The sequence below is a fragment of the Nycticebus coucang genome, chromosome 11 (assembly GCF_027406575.1).
Source record: "Nycticebus coucang isolate mNycCou1 chromosome 11, mNycCou1.pri, whole genome shotgun sequence".
NCBI lineage: Eukaryota > Metazoa > Chordata > Mammalia > Primates > Lorisidae > Nycticebus > Nycticebus coucang.
The window spans coordinates 63,527,842-63,554,685 of record NC_069790.1 but is presented as its reverse complement, the minus strand read 5'-3'; the positions used below and the strand labels follow the sequence as shown (position 1 = coordinate 63,554,685).

General features: G+C 39.6%; 1 protein-coding gene across 17 annotated transcripts in view; it reads left to right on the top strand.

Annotated features, from left to right (window-relative positions):
* The window catches only part of ADAM22 (ADAM metallopeptidase domain 22), a 278,120-nt gene that overhangs the window by 29,672 nt on the left and 221,604 nt on the right, over positions 1–26,844 (top strand). For all 17 annotated transcript variants that reach the window (XM_053608487.1, XM_053608501.1, XM_053608500.1 and 14 more), the window contains exon 3: positions 12,943–13,019. In XM_053608487.1, the coding sequence (XP_053464462.1) occupies positions 12,943–13,019 (77 nt within the window). The remainder of the gene's footprint in view (positions 1–12,942; positions 13,020–26,844) is intronic.

Below are 26,844 nucleotides of genomic sequence, written 5' to 3'. Positions count from 1 at the left end.
AGCAGTTACTTCTTCTATTTTTGGTTCTTCATACTTGGACTCATTAGCACTAGAAAGTATGCTTGTTTGAAGTAATAATTGTCTTCCAGGTTATGGTTGGCTTCAGGCATTCCCTGTCATAATGTGTACACATGCACACACGTACCTGCAAGTATTATTGGATGTGCAATGGATAAGGCAACATAATTTCTGGAGTTCTGTTGTACTTCCTGATAACCCTATCTCTTAGGAATTCAGAGATGATTCAGACTTAGTGTATTTTAAAAAGGCATTTTACTTCTTTAGAGTAATGGTTTAGTACTAAGGATTAGGTGACAAGATTAATCTTTTTCATTGCAAAGGCTGATAGTGACTAGTTCCAATAAATAATAAAAGCATAAGTAAACTTAATTTCTAGAGTGTCTTTCATTACCTTTCTCCAACAGAATAATCTCATTGTTTTTGCCACCCCTTAGATTTAGGATTTTTCTTTTGACATCTTTGAAAAATAGTACTCATTTTACTTTTCTACATTCAAATGATTTTGAAGTTACAATCCCAGAAAAAGACTATGCAGGAGATATATGTAATAGAGTTCATGTAACAAAAATTTTCTGATGGGGTGTTTGTTTTTTCTCAAACATGCATCATGGATAGTCTTTCTGTTTTCCCAGAATTCAAGGGCGAAGAATTATCCTTCAGAGCTCTTGATAGTATGTGAAAGCCCACCAGTTTAAGAATTTGGGGACAGATTTATGTCACATTGAATTGCTGGTAAAGATTCTTACTATGCTTTCACTTAAGCATGCATTGCAAGATTCTGTGGTTTTCTCAGAGATGGCTGATAGTCTGTCCCCTCTCGCTCTTTCTTTGATACACACATACACGCACGCACAAAAGTTTCTGTCTTCTTTCGTTATTGTAGTAATTAAGATAAATGCGGGTAGTGTTCTTCCTACCAATCTTCATTCTACCTACTTGGGAAACAAAAACATGAAATATTTTTGCAGTGGTTTTTGGCTCTAGAATCTTCTTATTTGTGTTCTAATAAATAAAGCTTTTGGTTTAATTAAAAATAAAGAAAGGAAGAAAACCTTTCATAATTGACTGTCAAGTCAGAGTAGAAAACATCTTTTGCATGTCTTTGACGTTAGAGACAACAGCTTTTTTGTTCTTTTAAGCAGTGCTTTCATCTTGTTATATTGTACTTAGATTATTTCTTGACCGTGTTCTTGGAAAACTTTGGACAGTTGGGATATGTTAGTAAAAAAGGAATCTGGTCATTTTAAAATTTATTTTGTAAATATATATATATGTGAGCAGAGAGTCCTTTAGAATTATGTAGTTTTGCTCTTAGTTCTAGGAGGGAAAAAGCCTTTTTACACCATATGAACTTGTTTCCGAAGGAAAATATTATGGGATTCTTGTGTGTCAGCTGTTTATTATGTGTTTTTGTTCAGTGATATTTCTGTTTTTCCTGTGAACACTTGGAACTAGCCCTTTAGTAGAAGTGAACCTTAACTCTCAGACACCTCTAATATCTATAAATCAAGATGAAATCAAGCAAGCAAAGAAAGATCCATTGATATAACAGAACTGGGTGAAGTAATTCTTAATGTGAATAGCTTGCCATTCTTAATTTTATTCTTTGGACATGGCCTATTTCTCATGTTGCCTCTAGGAGAGATTGTGACCTAGCTGGCGGAGACAATTCTTATTTTCCAGTCTGCTTTTAAAATTATCTAACTTGGTAGTCCCAGCTGCTACTTGGGAGGCTGAGGCAAGAGAATCACCTAAGCCCAGGAGTTGGAGGTTGCTGTGAGCTGTGTGAGGCCATGGCACTCTACAGAGGGCCATAAAGTGAGACTCTGTCTCTACAAAAAAAATTAAAAAAAAAAAAAAAAAGAAAAAAAAATTATCTAACTTGGAACTAAACCGACCAGTTATTCATTTGAGAATATGGCGGCTTAACCACTCACTCGTTTTTTCCTCCTCTGCTCTTTTTGCCTATCTTTGATTTAGCTTTCAGTAGTTAACTCATTCTTCTCTGCAATGAGCCTTTACATATTCTTTTTACCATAAACAAAATATTTTAAGTGTTTTTTTCTGACAGCATTCTCTAGCAGTTCACATATGGGGAGAAACAAGATGAAAGTTTTTGTGATTCCACCCTCATTCAAAAGTCAAGCCAACAGTGAGCCTGGGAAGAGCTCTCATTGTGTTTCTCTCAGGTCTTTGCTATACCGGGAAAGAGTATCAGTTTCTCAGGCTGACTTGGTGGAGGTATTTTGTCTGCCGATTTTGTTGCATCTAAATGTTGGGGATCCTTACCTTCAGATTCAATTACAGCTCAATGTAACTATATGATATTTTATTGTTCTCATTCTACTAAGTATCTTAGAGGTCTGCTTTGACTTTCAGGGGTATGTGAGTAAGCATTTTCTTGTTCAGGCCTTAAATTGAAGGCCTAGTAATGGGCAGCTAATGGCCAAGATGATGGAGAGAGTGATTTATTAGAAGATAGCTGAAGCATAAATAGGTAATGAGGCTGCCTGACTTCCTTAATGGAGATGAGAAAATGGGAGCTGGTGCCAGTGTTGGCACAATCTCTCTTTGCCTCTGGCTCGCTTGGAGCATGGGCCTTTGTAGAGAAGGAGCCTCTGTAGTCAGGGAATACAGGGCTTTTAGTGCCCTCAGAACTGGAAACTCGGCAAGGCAAATTTGGGGAATACCTTTCAAGTGCTCATCTTATGCAAAGAAAGCCTTTTTTCTTTCTTTCTTTCTTTTTTTTTTTTTTTTTTTGGTGGCTTTACCTTAAGATTCCCTGAGATCTACATGACATTATCTCTGTCCTAGGATAATATATCCCAAACCAAGGGCAATAGATTATGTTTACATCAATTGTAAAACTTGTCATATGAAATAAAATCAATAACAAGAACGGAAATTTGAGTCCGAAAGTAAGTTTGACTAGATGAGAGTTCTGTTGGAATTGGCCATACCTTAGACCAGGCGTCCTCAAACTATGGCCCGCGGGCCACATGAAACAGTGTGAATTGTATTTGTTCCCATTTTGTTTTTTACTTCAAAATAAGATATGTGCATAGTTGTTTTTTTTAAACTATAGTCCAGCCTTCCCAACAGTCTGAGGGACAGTGAATTGGCCCCCCGTTTAAAAAGTTTGAGGATGCCTGCCTTAGACTCACATGGGGGTAGCACTTTTAAAATATACGGAGGAAATTCCAGTCTTTTGTTGTCCTTCTTTCCTTCATCTCACACACACACACACACACATACGAGATCAAGAAAACAATCCATTGAGAGTCTACTATGTGTAAGACAATGCTAAGATGCTTGCATGTTTTTGGAAACCTTAGTTTATCTGTGCAGGCATTAGATTGCTTTCCTTTTCCCTCTTTATTGACTTCTTACTGTCTATCCCCACTTAAAAAAAAAAAAACTTTAAAAAAATGTTATTATTTTGATTGAACCCAACAATCAAATTTGGGTAGTAAATTGTTAAAAGAAGAGTAATTTTACTTGCATTTGAGATAAGCAAAAATTTAGTAAGTTAATAATTATCAAAGATAAAACATATTTTGTCATAATAGTAAAGGAAGGAAAAGGGAGCTATTGAAATTTCTTATCACAAAGGTCTTTAAATACAGTTCTGTGGATTTTGGCGTAAGGAATACATTCCTAGGCTGGTTAGAATATTGGGTTTATATCCTTGGCTGCACTTTAGAATCACACGGATAGGTCTTTAAAAAATATTGATGCCTGTGATCCATCACAGACCAAATGAATCAAAATATCTGAATTTGGGGCACAGACGTTAGTATTTTTTTTAGAAGAAGTTTTCCAAGAAAATCTAAGAAGCAGCCAGGATTGATATGATGTGAGGTATCTGTTCTGGATGATCTTCCAAGCTGGCTAGGAGATCTTTAGCTTAGAAGTTCTTTAGTATCTGTAGTTCCAGCTTGACTATCCACAATAGATGCTTCACATTTTTTGCCTCAGCAATATAGCATATCCTGTATCTTGATTAGGCTGGGCCTTTTCCCCATTTTTGTGCCTGTTGATCTTCTCTCCAGGAGTGCTTTACCCTGCATTGTCAGAATAAGGAGCACCAACTTATCCATCTAGAACCCTACAGTTGAAGGGCTGCTGCTGTGTCTTGTACTTATATCTCTTATTGGACTTACACATATTTTGTAACAAATTTTTAGTAGCGCCCATTTTTGAAAGTGAGTTTCTTGAGTGTAAGGAGCCCATCCAACTGATCTTTCTTTCCCAGGGCTTGACATGATCAACAACCAGAAAGGTTGAATAGACTGTAACTTATAGAATTATTATGAATCTACAAAGGGTATATTATTAGTTTTGCTCTTTCAGAGATGAGGACTTTCAGTTCAGAGACATTAAACAAGTTGCCCTTGTTTATAACACAAGTAAATGGAACATCCACAATTAAAACCAGCTCAACTCTTCATTCTTTAAATACCGCTATTTTTTTTTTTTTTTTTTTTGGCAGCTTTTGGCTAGGGCTAGGTTTGAACCCACCACCTCTGGCATGTGGGGCCGGCGCCCTACTCCTTTGAACCACAGGCACCGCTCTTGTTTTATTTTAAGATGTCCTGCTGCTGGGCACTATTTTGGTTCTTGTAATAATAAATGCAGATTGTTGTATATTAAGAACAGTTTGATTAAAGAAAATATATGAATTAGTTGAAATACAGATACAGGGCTGCTATACAGTGTGTGTTATTTAAAATAGTGTGCAATTTAAAATTTCACACGAATTTTATGGCCATCCTGTATAATACAGCTTATGAAAAGTATGGGTGTTAATGAGTTGACCACTTGGTAAGGGAGCAGCATTTAGCATAGAGTCATGAGTATAAAAATATGGATAGAAAATGTGAATACTTCTACATATATCATGCCAAATTTATGTAGTAGGTAGACCTGTTGGGTAGAACTCTGTTAACAAATGCCGTTGTAGGGCAGTGCCCGTGGTGCAGTGGGTAGGGTGCCGGCCCCATATACCAAGGGTGGCCAGTTCAAACCCGGCCCCGGCCAAACTGCAACAAAAAAATAGCCGGGCGTTGTGGCGGGTGCCTGTAGTCCCAGCTATTCGGGAGGCTGAGGCAAGGGAATCGCTTAAGCCCAGGAGTTGGAGGTTGCTGTGAATTGTGTGACGCCACGGCACTCTACCAAGGGCAATAAAGTAAGACTCTTGTCTTTACAAAAAAAAAAAAATAATAACCAAATGCCATTGTAGTATAGTTCTGTTTCACAAGGTTAGTCCCATGTCTTAGCTGACTGGGGTCACAGGAAAACTACCCTGCTGAAATGGCCATACCAAATTCTAGAATAAGGAATCTCAATAAAGACGGAATATCAATCTCTGCTTGCTCTTTTGCCAGAAGTTCACATGAGACAGTTGAGTAATCACAGCGAGGCTATGGTCTTTTTTTCAGTTGCCTTTTCTGATAAAGAAAAGTGGGATACTATATCCAAGTTGTACTTTCCTGTTGGTATTTTGTTTTTTATTAAACTCAAGTATTAGATTATAGGAATTAATACTTGTATTTTTAAAAAACTGAGTTGAAGCAATCAAATAGCAAAGAAGTATTTAGAACACAATAGCTAAAGATTTTGTTCCATGAATTAAACACTTCTTTTTAATAATGTTAATTACTTTCACAATTATCATGTTGTATAATATTGTTTAGTTGATAATACTCTCAGTATCTTGATAAATGTTGATTCATTATTCAGGTTGGACTTAATTAAAAATCTGAAGAACTATCTCGCCTTTCTCCTTGTGTCAAAGTTCTAATTCTACCATGAATGTTTTAGTGTCAGCTTTGCTTTGAAAAAGGGTTATCAGGCAGTCTTCAAAAGCTCGTTTGTGTTTGTTGCCTGGGACGTGTGGGTTGGTCCTGGCTCATTGACTGTAGAAGATACGAAGAGGAAAGAACAGACTGCCAAGAAACAAAATGTTTAAGGAGCATGGGGGTTATAGTAACTTCATATTTAAATTTCAGCTATTGCCCATGAATAATAAATAGGCCTCAATCTGGGGACTGTATCAGGCTCTTCTGGTCCTAAATTCAATGATTCATTTTTAAATTTAGAAATTAAAATTATCTTTATGTAATTATATTGATTAAGAGTTCTTACCATCTGGATAGTTACTTTATATTTCTGCATATTTTTTCCCTGAATCTTTTGTTCACAACTTCTATAAACGTCTGCATCACTGCTTGTCTGAATCCCTGAAACACCTACCTGCCATGCACACACATGCTGTCCCATACCTGTGCAACTTTTTTCCCTTAACCATATATATTTTTTAACTATAATTCTCAGTTTTTAAGATTGCAGTCAAATTGGCCTCAGAACATGTGCTGTGTGTCAGATATGGTAACATTATTGACTTTTCTGAGGAAATAGTTTCTCTAAAAATAAAATAAAAATGATTCTATTATAATAATTAGAATCCAGTAAAATGTGCAAACACCTTCGAGCTGCAGAATGAAAGCAAGGAGTTGAAATATGATGAAAAAGACAGGAGGCAAGATGCCTGCTCTGCTACTAAACTACCCTGTTTCCCCAAAAATAAGATAGTGTCTTATTTTAAGGTATGCTCCCAAAGATGCGCTAGGTCTTATTTTCAGGGGACGTCTTATCTTTCCTGTAAGTAGGTCTTATTTTCGGAGGATGTCTTATTTTCGGGGAAACAGGGTATGTGACTTTGGGAGTGACTTTTGCCCACATTAGCTCAGTCTTCCTATTTGTAAAATAAAGATGTCATATTATATGACCTCTAGGAGTCTCTCAATATCATTTTATGATACTAAAGTCATTGCTTAATAGTTTTCAAAATCATAAACCATTCCTATGTAGTAATTTGAAAGAGTACATTTCTTTTCTTTTTTTTTTTTGCTGTTTTTGGCTGAGGCCGGGTTTGAACCCACCACCTCTAGTACGTGAGGTTGGCGCCCTACTTGTTGAGCCACAGGCACTGCCCGAAAGAGTGCATTTCTATAAGACTATTTTTCAAATGTCTCTGAGAGTTATTGCAACTTCTTAATCTTAAAGTTAATAAATATTAGAATTTTTCTTCGGAAATTTGTGTTAGCCTCCTTGCCTGACCAAAGGAAAATTCTGATATTATTCTTGTTCTTTCTTTTCAAACATTTCCTTTTCCATTGAACTAAAAAGGCAAGGTCTATCATTAACTTTCTGAGAGCCAGTCTAACTCACTTCAATAGTGTTGAACAATAACCTTGATTGTTAATACAGCAGGAACTCAGTGTTCTTCTACTTAATTTATTCTTTCTACAAGGTTACCTGAAAAAGTAACCATGTTTTGTCTCTTTGGCATATTTGTAAGCCAGACACATCGGGAAGGCGTGCTAGGATGTTAGAAGACCACACAGAATGCATGGAAACCATGCTCACATTTATTTTAGTGGTCACCACTGTAAGTACGGTTTGGGAAGTCTGGTGTTTAAAATTTGATCCTTGTAACCTCATGAGTTCGGTCCTGCTGTTGCTGCAGGTGCCTTGGCTTTAAACAAGATGTGGAGAAAAGTGACACTGAACAGTGGGGCAATCAACTTATTGGAGCTGCTTCCTAAAATTTTTTAAATACTTTTTAGAAACAAGGTCTTGCAATGTTGCCATGGCTGGTCTCTGTCTTCCAGGCTGGAGTACAGTGGTGCAATCACGGATCACTGTAACCTTGAACTCTTAACTCAAGTGATCCTCCTGCCTCAGCCTCCTTTTTAGCTAGGGCTACAGGTATGTGCCACTATGCTTGGCTAATTTTTAATTAAAATTAAAATAATTATTTTCTTCTTTTGTTAGAGAGAAGGTCTTGCTATGTTGCTCTGGTTGGTCTTGAACTCTTCGTCTTAGATCCTCCCATCATGGCCTTCCCAAATATTGGGATTACAGGCATTCCTGTTCCTGAAGCTGCTCTTTTAAATGTTCAAGGATGGTGCCAGTGATGCTGTATTGGTTTCCTATTGCTGCTATAAAACATTACTAGTAACTTAGTTTCTTAAAACAAAAATGTATTGTCTTTAACTTGTGGGAGGTCAGAAGCCTGAAATGGATCTCGGGGGGCTGGGAGGAAGGTGTTGGCAGGGCTGTGCTACTTGTGGAACATCTAGGGCAGATTCATTCCTTGTCTTTTCTAGTTTCTAGAAGCTGCCTGCATTCCTTGGTTTGTGTCCTGTTCCCCAAATCACTGTGGTCTCCACTTCCATCATCATATCTCCCTGTCTGACTTTGACCCTCTATCCTCCCTCTTATAAGGACCCATATGGTGGTCTTGGCACCCATAGTGCAGTGGTTATGGCACCAGCCACATACACCAAACCTGGCCAGGGCCTGCCAAACAACAATGACAACCACAACAAAAAAATAGCCGGGTGTTGTGGCGGGTGCCTGTAGTCCCAGCTACTTGGGAGGCTGAGGCAAGAAAATCACTTAAGCCCAAGAGTTTGAGGTTCCTGTAAGCTTTGACACCACAGCAGTTTACTGAGGGAGACAAAATGAGACTGTCTCAAAAAAAAAAAAAAAAAAGGACCCGTATGATTAGGCTAATCATATCTGACCACTTTGTTCTGCTATGTAGGGTAACATGTCCATAGGTTCTAGGGATTGAGGTATGGGCATTAATGGGAGCCATTGTTCTGCACACCATACATCCCTTCTAGTCATTAAGGTTGTCACATGCATGTCATCTCCTCAAAGGCCTTCCGGGACTACCTTAGACCCCCATCTTCTCTGGTTATTTATTTATGACAGAATCTCACTCTGTTCTCCCCGGCTAGAGTGCTATGATGTCATAGCTCAGGGAAATTACAAACTCCTGTGCTCAAGTGATCCTCTTGCCTCAGCCTCCAGAATAACTGGGACTACAGGTGTGTGCCACCATGCCTGGCCAGTTATTTAATTTTTGGTAGCGGGGTCTCACTTTTGCTCAGGCTGGTCTTGAACTCCTGAGTTCAAGCAATCCACCCATCTCGGCCTCCCAGAGTGCTAGGGTTATAGGATTGAGCCACCACACCTGGCCTTCTCTGGTCATTCTTGACATTTTCCTGTTTTATTAAATCTGCAAATAGTGTACCTGTTTTCTAAATCTGTTCTACCTGTTTTCCTTTAATTGTTCATTTTATGTTTCCCTTTAATAGAAGATAAGCTCTACTGGAGCAGAAACATGTTCAGTCTTCTTCACGACTTTGTCCCCTGCATCTAAATAGTTTCTAGCCCTTAGTAGACTAAGAAGTTAGTTATTGAAACATTCTGTATACAGTCTAAAAAAGCGTGCCTTACATTAAAACTTTATTAACATGCTCTTCCTGTTGCCATCAATAATGCAGACATTTTTACTAGGTAGTAGTTAAGCATGTTGTCAATGGATTTTCTTTTGAATGGGTATGGGTTTCTTCTTGGGACATGACTGAGATCAATAAAATAAAGTACCAAATGGAAAATGGAGCTATAGGAAAAAAAATATGCACATATACAGATTGAAATTAATGCAAACAATAAATACCTTGCCAGAAAAGAATGTTAGTATTACCTTGATCCAAGCTGTAATCATGACTCCAAGATGAGTAGCATCTGGTCTCTACCCTGTTCACCACAAATTTGCAACATTAATATTTTTATTTCAAAAGAGACTGAAATAAGAGCTATAATAGTTGTACAAGTACCTAGGAAGAATGGAGGAAGAGAGGTTCATTTTAACTGAGACATCAATTCTGGTAAGCAGAACTTTCCTAGGGCTGTTTCCAAAACAATCGTTAGCACTTCAGGAAATTCAAAGAGCTTTTAGATAGAATTAATAATGTTATCCATTGACTAGGCATTAAGAGCAACCTTGATGGAAAGAGTGCATTTCTATAAGCTGGTTAATTTATAGCTTTTAAATTGTTCATTCGTCCATCCAGGTGATTGATAAAACAACCCTCAAATGAATCATGTAGTCAGATGATACTAATTGAGTACTTGATGCTGGTCAGCAGTGAGGCTCTGATATGATTCTGACCTGTAGTAGTGAGGAGGCCGTTGAAAGAGGCTGGGAAGACTTCATAAAACAGGAATGTTATGTACTGGATTGTGCTTGCTCCCTACTCCCCAAATTCCTGTGTGAAAGCTCTAATCCCCAATATGAGTATAATTGAAGATGGGGCCTGTAAGAGGTAATTAAGGTTAAACAAGGTCATAAGGGTGGGGCCCTGATCCATTTTGACTGGTGATCTCATTGGAAGAGGAAGAGACAGCAGGCATGTGCACATACAAAGAAAAGTCGCCTGAAGACAGAATGAGAAAACAACCATCTGCAAGCCAGGGATAGAGGCTTTAGGAAAAGCCAAATCTACCAGCGTCTTGATTTTGGACTTCTAGTCTCCATAACAGTGAGAAAATGAATTTCTGTTGCTTAAGCCACCTGTCCGTAGTTTTGTGTTTTTTTTTTTTGGCAGCTGTACCAGACTGTAAGAGGAACTTGATCCAAATCTTGTCATTTCTGGGAGAAAAAGTTTTGATGAATTATCTGGCTCAGAAAAGGGCTCAGCTTAATGAAAGCCACAGAAAAAGAATGAACATAGCTTTTGAATTGAAGAGTAGAAGAGAGAACTAAGTGTGGATGGGGTGCAGGTGGGTGCTTGGAAACATATGCACCATTGTGCCTGGGGAGGGAAAGGTGATTGTGGAGGGTCTTGAGTTCAAAGGAGAAGGGGGTTTACATTTAATGCAGTGGAAAATCTGGGGCTTGTATTTGGGGCTTTCATAAGGAGTCGGCTTTAGAAAGATCAGAGGGGGGCGGCGCCTGTGGCTCAGTCGGTAAGGCGCCGGCCCCATATACCGAGGGTGGCGGGTTCAAACCTGGCCTCGGCCGAACTGCAACCAAAAAATAGCCGGGCATTGTGGTGGGCGCCTGTAGTCCCAGCTAGTCGGGAGGCTGAGGCAAGAGAATCGCCCAAGCCCAGGAGTTGGAGGTTGCTGTGAGCTGTGTGAGGCCACGGCACTCTACCGAGGGCCATAAAGTGAGACTCTGTCTCTACAAAAAAAAAAAAAAAAAGAAAGATCAGAGGGGCTAGGCACGGTGGCTCACACCTGTAATCCTAGCACTCTGGGAGGCTGAGGCATTCAAGAGCAGCCTGAACAAGAGTAAGACCCATCTCTACTAAAATAGAAAAACTAGCCAGGCTTCATGAAGGGCACCTATAGTTCCAGCTACTTGGGAGGCTGAGACAAGATCTCTTGAGCCCAAGAGATTGAGGTTACTGTGAGCTATGATGATGACATGGCACTCTACCCAGGGTGACAGAGTGAAACTGTATCTCAAAAAAGAAAAAATTAAGGGTGGCATCTGTGGCTCAAAGGAGTAGGGCGCCGGCTCAAAGGAGTAGGGCACTGGCCCCATATGTGGAGGTTGGCAGGTTCAAACCCAGCCCCGGAAAAAACTGCAAAAAAAAAAGGAAAAAATTAAACAAATAAAGGTCAAGGGAATAGTCTGTGGCCAAGATGTGACTCCAAAAACCATAATTAAAAAGGGAAACAGAGAACAAAGTTTGGTGTGTCCTGAGTGGTAATTGGGAATAGTTGGAAATTATGATCAAATTATTAATGAGGCTGACAGGTGTCTGGAATTGTGTTCTTCATCTTGCAGGTTTTATAAGGATTGGAATATATTAACAACTGTGGCATAGTGTTCTCCCACCCCCACTTCTCTCAAAGATTTTAAAACAGAAGAATTATCCTTTTTTTCTGTAAAGCGTTGTTGTTGCTTAAACTCTCTCCTTTCCTATTATCCCATAGTTTACTGTTTGTGAAATCTCAGGCATGGTTGAGGAGCCCTTTTTGCCCCACTGGATCCTACAGTGTCCCTTCTGTGATGAGCTGGTTCTCAGGGACAGCAGTATCATTGGCCTCACATACTTTGTGCAATTGCTCAGATGTTTTTTGTCTCTAAAAGAATATTTGTTATTTCTTCTCATTGTAGGAATTATACATGTTTATTTAAAAATTTTGGATAATGTAGGGTAGTGCCTGTAGCTCAAGGAGTAGGGTACCAGCCCCATATACCGGCGGTGGTGGGTTCAAGCCTGGCCCTGGCCAAAAACTGAAAAAAAAAAAAAAAAATTGGATAATGTAGAAACATATACAACAAATTCCAATAACTCTTAGTCCTGTTTAGATATAACTACTGTTACTATATGAGGAGTCAGAGAGGCAGCTTTGCTTCCTCCTTTCTTTTTAGTTAATCTACATGATTATTCAATATGCTAGTATTATTGTTATTGGTAACACTAACAGTTTTTAGAGTCCCTTGTGATTGTCTCTGGGAATTCCTAAGATGGCCTAGAAAACAATGATTTTTCTCTTCATCCAAGAAAATTTGGATAAGTGATATTTGCAGTTGATGTGCAGAGGTTCAATTTGCTTTTGGAAGATGTGGAAATGAAATTAGGTTTGGTAAATTAGAACTGAAATATTTTTTATGGTATATATTTGAGATAACAATGAAAAAGTTGTGTTTTCTTGAAGATTTAGACATCTTCCTTGTAAATAGACTATATTCACCATATTATTTTACGCTTGCATTGAGCATATTTTACTTTTTTTCTTTTTGTATATCCAAAGCTTACTTTTAAAGAGGATAGTTATTTAATATAGAATAAGATGGATGAAATATAGTCTTGTTTAACTACTTGAGATAAACCAGATGATTAAGGCATTTGTCGTCCTTGATTGGGTGGTAATTTACTTCAGATTGGTGAGTGTTTGGCTTCTAAGAAGGTACAAATTTTACTTTAATACGTTGCCATTTATTGTCCATGTTGAAATGGCTTTCGTATTGTAAAAGAAATATTTCCTGCCTGATTGCTATGACTGAGTAAAATGTACCATTCTTTTTTTTCAATGTTGCAGTTGACTCACGTTGACCAGGCAAGCTTCCAGGTTGATGCGTTTGGAACTTCATTTGTTCTTGATGTCGTGCTAAACCAGTAAGTGTTTGTCAGATACACGCTTAATTGACTTTCTTATTCTTCTGTAAAGTTCTTTTCTTACTATGTTTTACTTCATCTTCCTATCCTACTTAAGTACTACATTTAAAATTGTATCTATTGACCATAAGTTATAAAGCTTGACAAATAACAATAGATGTTTATTTGAAATTGAACAACTATATACATTTGAGAACGTAAAATGGAAGGCAAGAGCTACTATAGTATTTTGTGTAAGAGTATGTGTGACTTGAATTTCATATGAATGACAATGAATGGTAAGGGTATTGTAGTATCTTCTTAAGAACGGAAGAAAAGAGAAAGTTATGCTTTTTGATTAATGGTTCGGAGGACTCACTACATGATCTGTGGTGCTAAGTGATGCCTGGTGTTCATTATTTGCTTTGATTTGGTTGTGGATTTCTGTAAGTTTTAGGGTACTGGGATTATTCTGTAAATACAACATAATTTTGGAAATAGTCATTTGTCTACCTAGAATTTTAGGTTTGGTAGGGGCTTTTGATAAATAACTGGAGTTAATCTCTTCCCTTTGGGTAAGCATAGTGTTTAATAAATCTAATTAGTTATTTGTTCACTTTGTTTTTTTTTTTAATGTTTCTATCCCACATGGGTAAATGGGGAGAGACTAGGGTTCTGGCAGGCCTGTGTTTCTGAGCTGGGCAGCGTTGGGCCATGGCTTCACTGGAAGTGACTATATAATAGCTTTGGAAGAAAGTTTGAGGCCAGAAGTTTAGACAAGTAGATTTGAGAGTCAGAATTTGAACCTAAGTCATCTATATTAGGGAACCAGCTAGATGGAAGACTGCCAGTTAATTTTAAAAAGGATATAAGAGGCAGGACTTAGGTATGTGCTATCAGGATAGGGAGCCATTAGCTACTTGTGGATATTTTAAATAAAATTAAAAATTCTGTTCCTTGGTTGTATTAGCCACATTTCAAATGCTCAGTAACCCTCTCTGCCCTTCCTCCCCCATCTACCCTACTCCTTCCTCTCCCCTGCTTCATTTAGAAATAGTATTTTTCACCATTTAATGTACACATTGACCCATGACATTGCTATCTTTGTAGGTCAGACATGTTTGAATACCAGCCTTGACATAAGTCCATTTAATACTTGAGATTTTAATTATTTATTTTGTTCATTGCCTTTTTCCTCTCCCTAAAATATAAGCTCCCTGAGGGCAGAGATTTTTCTTTCTTTCATTGGCATATCCAGGAGCACAGCAGAGGGGCTAAGATGTAGTCTGGGAGGTTATAGTGACTCAGAAACCAGAGGCTAGGATTAGCCAGGAGACATAGATGAGGTGACCACATGAGGAAGAGCGAACAGCAAAAAAGAAAAGGAAGATAAACATTTGGGACTAGCTTCTGATAGCTTAGCATATGTATGTATTTGTGTCTGTGTATCTCAGTGTTATTGCAAAGTCATTTCTAGGTTTCTTTTCCAATGATTCTTCGCATCTCTTTTTTAAATCTTTGTTCCTATTGGATATTTCCCTATGTTTTCTGGTCCCTGATACTTGTAACTCCTTGACACTCAGTACTCAGACCAGGAAGGGATATTTACTCATGGTCATTCTGCCAATGCCTCACTTTTTAAAGAGAAATCTGACTCTAAAAATTTTCTCTTCCTGAAGGAAAAACACATTGTTGTACTTATTAGAGCATAAAGTTAGATTACAGAGGATAAAGCAGAATTTCCTTTGCGATATTGGCAAGAACCTCTCAGTTGGACATTTTTCTTGTTTCGGTGTACATTTGAGATGACAATAAATATGAAGGATAAAAGAATACCATAAATGGAGGTTGCCTGGGCAGAGAAACTTGCAGTGTGCTCATTTTTTTGCCTGGGATCTGTATTAAACATAGGTGGCCGGTAGCTCTTTTATGCTATAAAATATGTGATGTGATGCAAAGTTTTTATCTTTTATGTAGAATGTTTTTATTTCATGGTTTCAGTTTGTGTATTTCCTTGTGGTTCTGTTGGTTAAGGAGCAGGAAGGTAAAAAATTGACTATTCTCCTTAAAAGCTTCTTTTCTTATGAAGCAATTCTGGGGCTGTGGAACGTGTAGAATTTTTATTTTTTTTTTAAACTGGAAGAAAATTAAACAAATCTTTATGTTGCTGGATTCCAGTTGCAGAATGGATCCAATAATAACACATTTTTAGACTGGAATAAAAGAAAAAGTATCACTACATAATATTTCTTCTTAATGTTCAGTAAATAAGATTATCTATAACTAGATTATACAAGAGTTCAGTGGTTAGTAATTTCTATAGGAGAAGGATAAAAAAATATGGAAAGGTTAAAAACCAAAAGCACAGCCTATTTCTGTTTTGTCAAAATTATGAAGAAAAGGATAGGAAGCACTTTTTCTTCATGGGGTTATAGTTGTGAAATTTCACTCTTGAGGACAGATATATTAATAAAACCAAACATATGGCCTGGCCTGGCCTGGCCAAACTAGTCCTGAGGCTTTGTCAGACCTTTCAATAGTCAGGAACGGGTGTTATACTTTAATGTGAAACATTCCTCAGAAAGAAAAAGGCTCAATAAAGATGTTTAACTGTATTATGTAAGCAATTCAGGCCAAGTTTTTTCTGGTAAACCTCTCCCCTGTTCTTCAAGAAGTAGATAATTAAGCTGCCCAACACAGTGCAGGAATATTGAAAAAAATTTTCCTTTCAGCAGTACTCTTTAAACCTTTTACAACAGGGTACCTGAAGAAAAACCACCCCTCTCCACCCCCACCCCCCCGCCCCCCAAGACAAAGAAGCAGACCCGAGGTGTGGACTATGGTTGGTTGTTTTGATGTGAAACACATGTAATTAGAACCCATCTTTTGTAGCCTGCTTTTTGGAAGATACTCTATTGTATGGCTCTCAGGTCTTATATGATTCAAATTCTAAATTTTGATTTTATTTTACAGATTTTTTGGTCTTCCATCTTCTTATTTCACTAACAGCAAAATGCTTTCTCTCACTCTGTGATCTTTATAGCAGTCTCTTTTTTGCTATTCCACAGTGGGGGAGTGGGAGGACAACTGGGATCTCGAGCATGACAGATGTCAGCAGATGGGGTTGCCCATGCAGAATGGGAGGTGGGGGGGAGGAGGGGGAAGCAGGAACAAGGTCAGACAAGGAACACCCAAATTCTGTTCAGATGCAAAATTTAGTCTTCTCTTCCCTCATTTGGGGGACTAATTTGACCATTAGCCACATCTTGCTTTACTCTGGGGCCCTTGGATTTGCAGAGAAAGTAGGACTCACAATGGGCAAAAGACAGGGTATGAATTCAGTTGGAATTGAAAGTCAGCTCTGGGAGCGTCTCATTTACTTAACCATGCTCCGTTTACAGTGAAGGGATGATGATAAAAATAAGAGCTGAGGATAAGATTATAATTAAATGATGATGTTATGTGATGATAATGAATAACAATAGAGCTTTCATTGTTATTAATACATCTGTAACTGAACATAATTGTTCTACTAAACTTATTGTGGTGAACATTTGTTCATATGTACATTTAATACAGAGTTACTGTGTGAAAGACAAGTGCTGGATAAGTTGGGATCCTTGATTTTGTATATATACATACACATATATCTGTATACAGATACTTAGACATACAGATATATGTACACACACACACACATACACATATATAAATTTTCTAAGCTCCTGGTAAATCTAAGAGTTATTCTAGACCCTGAGGACTCAGGAGAAACAAGTAAGGACTTTACTCTTAGGGAACTCGTATCTAGTTAGACAAACGATGAATATGTTAAATAAGGTAATTTCAGAGAATGACAGTACCATTAAGAGAGAGTGCCTGATGTCAGAGTTAGGGTGCTCTATGAGCAGTAGTTGTCAGGAAGTGACCTTTGAACATTAAGGTCAGAGGGCACAGCAAGAGTCCAGGCAGGAGCAAACTTGGTGTGTTTGGCAGACGGAAAGGTGGCTTAGGAGGCTGGCACAGGGACAGCCAAGAGAGTTATTGCATTAAGGTTGGAAAAGTATTATAGAAGGATCCAAAATATCGAGAGCTTTGTAGGCAGCAGAAAGAGTTCAGAAGAAGGTCCAGGAAGAGGTTATTGATTTCTCCAACATCAGTTTTTGAATTATGTACTCCTTCCCCTACCAGTCTGTGATCATTTAGCTATTATACTCAGCAATTATAGTATATATGTTTGAATGTTATTTCTCAAAGCAGTCTCTTCTGGAAATCTATTCACTAATTATAGGGCCCAATATCATCATACTATTTGTTATAGCTTTATAAAATGTATTTTAGTAGCTGATATGGAAAAATCTCTCATTAGTTTTCTTTCACAAAATTTTCTTAAATATTTTTGCCTTTTCTAAAATGCAAATTCAGAATAATTTTATCATTCCTCCTTTGGAATTTATTGGCTTGTGTCTAAATCTTTAGTCTAATTTGGAAAAATAGACATTTTCATAGGATCGAGTCTTTCCCTACAGCATCATGGTGGTTTTGTTTGTTTGTTTGTTTTGAGACAGAGTCTCATTATGTTGCCCTCCGTAGAGTGCTGTGGTTTCACAGCTCTCTGTAACCTCAAACTCTTGGGCTTAAGCGTTTCTCTTGCCTCAGCCTCCCAAGCAGCTGGGATTACAGGTACCCCCCATAACACCTGGCTGTTTTTTGTTTTAGTTGTCATTGTTGTTTAGGAGGCCCAGATTGGGTTGGAACCTGCCAGCTCCAGGGTATGTGGCTGGTGCCCTAACCACTGAGATATGGGTGCTGAGCCTGATGTTGTATTTTTTAAAAAATTTGAACCATTCTGGTTGGGTGTGTTGGCTCACACTTATAATCCCAGCACTATGGGAGGCCAGAGCGGGAGCATTGCTTGAACTTCAGAGTTTGAGACCAGCCTGAGCAAGGAGCAAGACCTGTCTCTACTAAAAATAGAAAAAATTAGTCAAGTTTGGGGGTATGCACCGGTAGTCCCTACTCAGGAAGCTGAGGCACAAGGATTCCTTGAGCTCAGAATTTTGAGGTTGCTGTGAGCTATGATGATGCGCTACACTCCAGCTTGAGCAACAGAGTAAGACTGTCTCAAAAATTTAAGCATTCTTTTATATCTCTCAGTAAAATTTAATATTTTGGCTTTTATAGGCCCTGTACATTTCCTCTAGAGTATTTTCCTGGGAATTGCATTTGTTTTGTTGCTAGTGTGGATGTGATAGTTTTCCATTGTATTTTATGATGTTATTGGTGTTATTTAGGAAAGCCATCGATGAGTGTTGCACCTTATTAAACTTTCTCATTGTTGTTTTTCTTGGTTTCTCTTGGGTTTCATAGTAACACTCTAGCTTGACAATATCGTGAATGACAAATTATGAGAATTTATTTATTTTTTTCAAAATGACACTTCAAATTCCTATTTCCTACTTCATAGCTTTTTCTGAGTTTCTAAACTGTATGATTTGGTGATAATAGCAATTTAGTTTTGGTTCTCATAGTAATAGAATTATCTCCAGTATTCATTTTTAAGTAGAATGTTGACAGTGATTTGTGGGAGCTAGTCTTTATCATGTTAAAGCAGTAACCTGTATCTTATTAAGTTTTTTTTTTTTTTTTTTTTTTTACAGGAATGGGTAGTAGATTTTATTGAGTGTCTTTCTAGTCCATTAAAGTGAACATTTTAATTTTCTTATTTGAGTTATCATTGACCTATTATTTCCGATTTCTAAAAAACTTTTCTTGACTGCAGAGGATAAACTCTGTTTTGTCATATTGGATTAATTCATTGTTGCAGTTTATATATTGCTGGCTTCTTTAGTTGGGACTATAAAATGGAGTTATACTTAATGTTTTTATCTAAATTATTATAGAATAAGTCCCTACTGGTGTTTTTGCTGTAAATTACCTCCAGATGTTTCCCTTCACTATTTCTGAGATTTGGTCTCCAGCCTTTTATCTTGCCACTATATTTCTGTCACTGCTAGACCCTCTCAGGGACCCTCGTGACATTTGCTCTGCTCAGCACAGTTGCCTTTTGTCAGTTGTAGCTGATGACAATCGGCCAGAGTGGTTACTTTAAGAACCTAAAAGCCCCTACCCATCTATGGGCAGCCTTGTGGAGGGTTGGTGTCACCACTGGGAGAGCAAAGGCATATCCTCCGCTCAGAGCCAGGCAGAGAAAAGGGCAAGTTCTTTCTTTCCCTGGTTCAAGGCATCTTCTATTCTGCCTTAGGATGAAAAGCAGTGGGCCCGTCCCCTGGAAAGTGAAATTAGACCCTTACTCTCAGAGTTATGATCTGCCTCCCATGGCTTGACAGTACATTTGCCCTAAAATATGGCTTATTCTCCTTTAAATGATATCACATGTAGTATGCTTACAGCTCGGAACCCCAAACACATGTGCTTGTCAGAGTCTTTCATCCAGCATGAAGTGAATAATGGGTCAGATTACATAGCTTCCCTGTTTTTAGCTCTGGTTCCAAATTTTCTCTGATCTAATGCCTAAATGACAGACACTAGTTTTTAGGAATGGGGCAAGCTGACAAAATGACAAAGCTGTAGAAGCCCAACTCAGCAATGAGCACCATGAGGCAAGTGCAATTGCTTTTCTTTACTGGTCGAAGCTTTCCCAGAGGTTTGGAGAATCAGAGGATTTAACTAGGGGACTTGCCTCCAAAGAAGGGAGGGCTACCCAATTGCAAATTCTAGTTTCCATTGTAGAACACTGCAACTTATTGCGTTTAAAACAATTTGTAGCTCAAAATTTTAAGATTCAGTCTCTCTAGGTAGCCATACTAACTGCTGAAATAGATTTGCTGTTGTATTATTTAGAACTTTTGCATCTATAATCACAAATAAGATTCAAATTAGTCTTTTTGGTTATCATAATTAAAAAGCTATGTGACATAATTTTTTTCACTTACAGAAAATTCCCTGGAACATTATCTCGTGTCATAGAGGAATTATACACACACACAAGTAAAAAAACATATATACTGGTTCAGCTGGAAACATGATAAAGACTAGCTCTCACAAATCAGTTATCAACATTCTGCTTTAACAATGAACTATACTATAGGTATTCCCGTTAACAAAAGACAAAAATGGGAGACAAGATGGCGGACTGAAGCCAGCTTTCAACAAAGGCTCCCGTCTAGAAGGAGAGTTAAGGGACAGGAATTTAGTAAGTATCCTGGTGGACTTGAGCCTCACCAAGAGAGAAGGCTGAAGAACGCACATCAACACCGCTGAGGCAAGTTGTGATCACAAGGACGCAAACAAAAGGTACAAAATCCACCACCAAGCGGACGGGAGTCCCCCTCCCCCATGAGACCGGCTCTAGAGCCCCATAATTGAACAAGCGGGCAGAAATTAGAGCCCTTTAATTTCCACGGTCTCTCCACGGGAGAGACCTTCTAAAAACTGGACCTACCTCCCCTACTGGGGTGCCGTGGCGTTCTCCTGCCGGACATAGGGCTGAATAAAACTTTGGGAATCCTTTGCCGGCAACCCTGAATCCCCGGCGCTCCCCTCCCGCCCACTGAGGTCTGGAGGCCTGTCCCCCAGGACTTCGGATCCTTGGGTGATTTCTCAAGGGGAGTGGACAGTCCCCTTGAGTGCGACTGGTCAGCATTGACTCTGAGGCACGCCGAGTGAGGAGAGGGCACCGGGCTGAGGGGGAGTCACGCCTCGCGGCACTTCCCTGCGGTGCAGTGCAGCAACCCTCCCCGGGCATACGGGGCCCAAGACTGAATCAGACTCTGGCCTCCCCGCTGAGAGCTGAGAGCCCCTACTCTCACTCGGGGTCTGAGGGCCTATCCCCCAGGAGTTCGGATCCTTGGGTGATTTCTCAAGGGGAGTGGACAGTCCCCGAGTTGCGACTGATCAGCATTGACTCTGAGGCGCGCAAGTGAGGAGAGGGCACCGGGCTGAGGGGGAGTCACGCCTCGCGGCACTTCCCTGCGGTGCAGTGCAGCAACCCTCCCCGGGCATACGGGGCCCAAGACTGAATCAGACTCTGGCCTCCCCGCTGAGAGCTGAGAACCCCTACTCTCACTCGGGGTCTGAGGGCCTATCCCCCAGGAGTTCGGCTCCTTGGGTGATTTCTCGAGGGGAGTGCACAGTGCCTGAGCTGCGTCAGGTCAGCGCTGACTCTGGGACACGTGAGCGAGGAGAGGGCACTCTGCTGAGGGGAAATCAAGCCTTGGCGGCACTTCCCTGCGGTGCAGTGCAGGAGCCCTCCCCGGACCGTAGTATTGCGTGAAACTGAATGAAACTCTAGCTTCCCCCCGCCCCACTCCCAATTGGGGTCTGGGGGCCCATCCCCCAAGAGTTCTGATTCTTGGGGGATCTCTTAAGGGGTGTGGACCCAGCACAAACTGCGGCCACTCAGTGCTGACTCTGGGGCGTGGGACAGAGGAGAAAAGGGTCGCCTGAGTGCCCACACCAGAGCAGCAGTTCCCTGGAGGTAGATCAACAGCCGTTTTTTCTTTAACGGCAGAACGCTCACTTCTGGATATTCTGAGGCCACACCCCCTGTCTCCCTGGGCAACCAGAGGAGGCCACCGGTGACACGGCTCACAAACCCGGAAGCCTCCAGGGCGGGGCCGACCCAGAGAGGTGTTCAGACGCAATTCTCCAGCAGCAAAGACGTTTGAACTCAAAACAGCCCGTCTCCTGTAGGCGATGACAAGAACAGAGACAGAACCTCACAAAGTTGTCTGTTCTGTTCTGTTCTGTTAGCAGCATCCATCAGGGACAGGGCTAAACCTGAGTGAACACCTCCTTCCCATCACCTGCATCAAACACTCAAAGATGTCAGGGCCCATCTCCTCCTGCTAGATAGCGGCAGTCTGCGGGGGCCTGGCAGACTTCCTTGCGATTCAGGCAGGTGCAAACCCCTGGAGTGTCTGTTCACTGCAGGCAACTGGGTTAGCCATCTGCAGAGATACCAGTGACTGGGTCCGACGGAGGGGCAAAGTGGGGAAGGAGACGTCAACCTTCCCAGACTGCTCTGTTTGCTGGGTGGCTCCTCCTGACTCCACGCTGCACTGGGGTGAGCCGTGTCAGAGGAGTCACCAGGCCCCTGTGATCCAGTTCCCAGAGACCTCTTGAACCCTTCCACCCGAGACAAGTGCCGATTGAGACAGTTGATTCGGACCTTTTGAACTGGGCTAATAGACTGAGGACTCTTCAGGCGGTGCCCTGGGTGTGCGATTGTAGGAAGGTTTGATTCTCCTTTTCCAACTGGGGCCAGAGGTGGGCAGGCGGGGTGACTTAATTGCTGATTTTTCCACACAGCTGAGACTTCAAGCCAGAGTAGAAGTTGCAATAGGATCGAACAGAAACCAGCTGAAAACAAGACAGAACCACTTTGCTCCACCACACCAGACAGGGCCCCAGTTTCTCAGGCCACAACACTGTACGGGCCCTCGATAAAACCCCAGGGGAAAAACCAAAGGGAGTAAACCATGGGGCGGAATCAGCGGAAAAACTCTGGTAACATGAATAACCAGAATAGATCAACCCCCCCAAGAAAAGATACGGCAGATGTGATTGAAGATCCCATTCATAAACAACTGGCTGAGATGTCAGAAGTCGAATTCAGAATTTGGTTTGCAGACAAGATTAATAAAATGGAATTAGGAATTCGAGGAGAAATTCAAAAATTGTCTCAAGAATTTAACGAATTTAAAGACAAAACCACCAAAGACTTAGACACACTGAAACAAGAACTTACAGCCCTCAAAGATATGAAAAATACAGTAGAATCCCTCAGTAACAGAATGGAGCAAGCAGAAGAAAGGATTTCTGACATTGAAGATAAAGTCTTCGAACGCTCCCAATCTCTCAAAGAGGAAGAGAAATGGAGAGCAAAAACGGATCACTCACTCAGAGAGCTCTCAGATAATTCGAAAAAAAACAACATAAGGGTTATAGGAATTTCGGAGACTGATGAAGTAGCTGCCAAGGACACAGAGGCCCTTCTACATGAAATTATGAAAGAAAATTTTCCAGACATGCCTAGAGAATCTGAAATTCAGATAGCAGACAGCTTCAGAACCCCAGCACGATTCAACCCCAATAAGCCATCTCCCAGACATATCATAATTAGCTTCACTAAAGTTAACATGAAAGAGAAGATTCTCAAAGCAGCCCGGCGAAAGAAAACTATAACGTACAAAGGTAAGAATATTAGAATAACTGCAGATCTCTCTGCTGAAACTTTTCAAGCAAGAAGAGGCTGGTCATCAACTTTTAATCTCCTAAAGCAAAAAAACTTTCAACCCAGGATCTTGTATCCAGCTAAACTGAGTTTCATCTATGATGGAGAAATTAAATACTTCAATGACATTCATATGTTGAAAAAATTTGCCATAAGTAAACCAGCTCTTCAGGATGTTCTCAGACCTATCCTCCACAATGACCAACCCAATCCTATACCACAAAAGTAAACTCACTCAGAAACTTCGGATCAAACTCCAACTTCCACACTGGCGAAAGGATTAAAAATGTCCACTGGACCTTTGAAAAACTCGATACCCAAAATTCCACCAGACTTATCAATACTCTCCATCAATGTGAATGGCTTAAACTGTCCTCTAAAGAGGCATAGGTTAGCTGACTGGATACAAAAACTCAAGCCAGATATTTGTTGCATACAAGAGTCACATCTCAACTTAAAAGACAAATACAGACTCAGGGTGAAAGGATGGTCATCCATATTTCAGGCAAATGGTAATCAGAAAAAAGCAGGTGTTGCAATTTTATTTGCAGATACAGTAGGCTTTAAACCATCAAAAGTAAGGAAGGACAAGAATGGTCACTTCATATTTGTTAAGGGTAATACTCAATATGACGAGATCTCAATTATTAATATCTATGCACCCAACCAGAATGCACCTCAATTTATAAGAGAAACTCTAACAGACATGAGTAACTTGATTTCCTCCAGCTCCATAATCGTTGGAGATTTCAACACTCCCTTGGCAGTGTTGGATCGATCCTCCAGAAAGAAGCTGAGCAAAGAAATCTTAGATTTAAACCTAACCATCCAATATTTAGATTTAGCAGATATCTACAGAACATTTCACCCCAACAAAACTGAATACACATTCTTCTCATCAGCCCACGGAACTTACTCCAAAATTGATCACATTTTAGGTCACAAGTCTAACCTCAGTAAATTTAAAGGAATAGAAATTATTCCATGCATCTTCTCGGACCATCATGGAATAAAACTTGAATTGAGTAACAACAGGAATCTGCATACTCATACAAAAACATGGAAGTTAAATAACCTTATGCTGAATGATAGCTGGGTCAGAGATGAGATTAAGAAAGAAATCACCAATTTTTTGGAACAAAATGACAATGAAGACACAAACTATCAGAACCTCTGGGACACTGCAAAGGCAGTTCTAAGAGGGAAATTTATAGCACTGCAAGCCTTCCTCAAGAGAACGGAAAGAGAGGAAGTTAACAACTTAATGGGACATCTCACGCAACTGGAAAAGGAAGAACATTCCAACCCCAAACCCAGTAGAAGAAAAGAAATAACCAAAATTAGAGCAGAATTAAATGAAATTGAAAACAAAAGAATAATACAACAGATCAATAAATCAAAAAGCTGGTTTTTTGAAAAGGTCAATAAAATAGATAAACCTCTGGCCAACCTAATCAGGAAAAAAAGAGTAAAATCTCTAATATCATCAATCAGAAACAACAAAGACAAAATAACCACAGACTCATCAGAAATCCAAAAAATCCTTAATGAATATTACAAGAAACTTTATTCTCAGAAGTATGAAAATCTGAAGGAAATAGACCAATACTTGGAAGCACGCCACCTTCCAAGACTTAACCAGAATCAAGTGGAAATGTTGAACAGACCCATATCAAGTTCAGAAATAGCATCAACTATACAAAACCTCCCTAAAAAGAAAAGCCCGGGACCAGATGGTTTCACGTCAGAATTCTACCAAACCTTTAAAGAGGAATTAGTACCTATATTACTCAACCTGTTCCAAAATGTAGAAAAAGAAGGAAGACTACCCAACACGTTCTATGAAGCAAACATCACCCTGATCCCCAAACCAGGAAAAGACCCAACAAGAAAAGAAAATTATAGACCAATATCACTAATGAATATAGATGCAAAAATATTCAACAAGATCCTAACAAACAGAATCCAACAACACATCAAACAAATTATACATCATGACCAAGTTGGTTTTATCCCAGGGTGTCAAGGCTGGTTCAATATACGTAAATCTATAAATGTAATTCAGCACATAAACAAATTAAAAAACAAAGACCATATGATTCTCTCAATTGATGCAGAAAAAGCTTTTGATAATATCCAGCATCCCTTCATGATCAGAACACTCAAGAAAATTGGTCTAGAAGGGACTTTTCTTAAACTGATAGAGGCTATCTACAGCAAACCCACAGCCAATATCATATTGAATGGAGTTAAATTGGAATCATTTCCACTCAGATCAGGAACCAGACAAGGCTGCCCATTGTCTCCATTGCTTTTCAACATTGTAATGGAAGTTTTAGCCACCGCAATTAGGGAAGAAAAGGCGATCAAGGGTATCCATATAGGGTCAGAAGAGATCAAACTCTCGCTCTTTGCAGATGATATGATTGTGTATCTGGAAAACACTAGGGACTCTACTACAAAACTCCTAGAAGTGATCAAGGAATACAGCAGCGTCTCAGGTTACAAAATCAACATTCATAAATCGGTAGCCTTTATATACACCAACAACAGTCAAATTGAAAAAGCAGTTAAGGACTCTATCCCATTCACAGTAGTGCCAAAGAAGATGAAATATTTGGGAATTTACCTAACAAAAGACGTGAAAGATCTCTATAAAGAGAACTATGAAACTCTAAGAAAAGAAATAGCTGAAAATGTTAACAAATGGAAAAACATACCATGCTCATGGCTAGGAAGAATCAACATTATCAAAATGTCCATACTACCCAAAGCAATATATAATTTCAACGCACTCCCTATTAAAGCTCCACTGTCATATTTTAAAGATCTTGAAAAAACATTACTTCGTTTTATATGGAATCAGAAAAAACCTCGAATAGCCAAGACATTACTCAGAAATAAAAACAAAACAGGAGGAATCACACTACCAGACCTCAGACTTTACTACAAATCGATAGTGATCAAAACAGCATGGTATTGGCACAAAAACAGAGAAGTAGATATCTGGAACGGAATAGAGAACCAAGAGATGAATCCAGTTACTTACCGCTATTTGATTTTTGACAAGCCAATTAAAAACATTCAGTGGGGAAAAGATACCCTATTTAACAAATGGTGCTGGGTGAACTGGCTGGCAACCTGCAGAAGACTGAAATTGGACCCACACCTTTCACCATTAACTAAGATAGACTCTCATTGGATTAAAGATTTAAACTTAAGACATGAAACTATAAAAATACTAGAGGAGAATGCAGGGAAAACCCTTGAAGAAATTGGTCTGGGTGAGTATTTCATGAGGAGAACCCCCCGGGCAATTGAAGCAGCTTCAAAAATACACTACTGGGACTTGATCAAACTAAAAAGCTTCTGCACAGCTAAGAACACAGTAAGCAGAGCAAGCAGACAGCCCTCAGAATGGGAGAAGATATTTGCAGGGTATAACTCTGACAAAGGTTTAATAACCAGAATCCACAGAGAACTCAAACGCATCAGCAAGAAAAAAACAAGGGATCCCATCGCAGGCTGGGCAAGGGATTTGAAGAGAAACTTCTCTGAAGAAGACAGGCGCAAGGCCTTCAGACATATGAA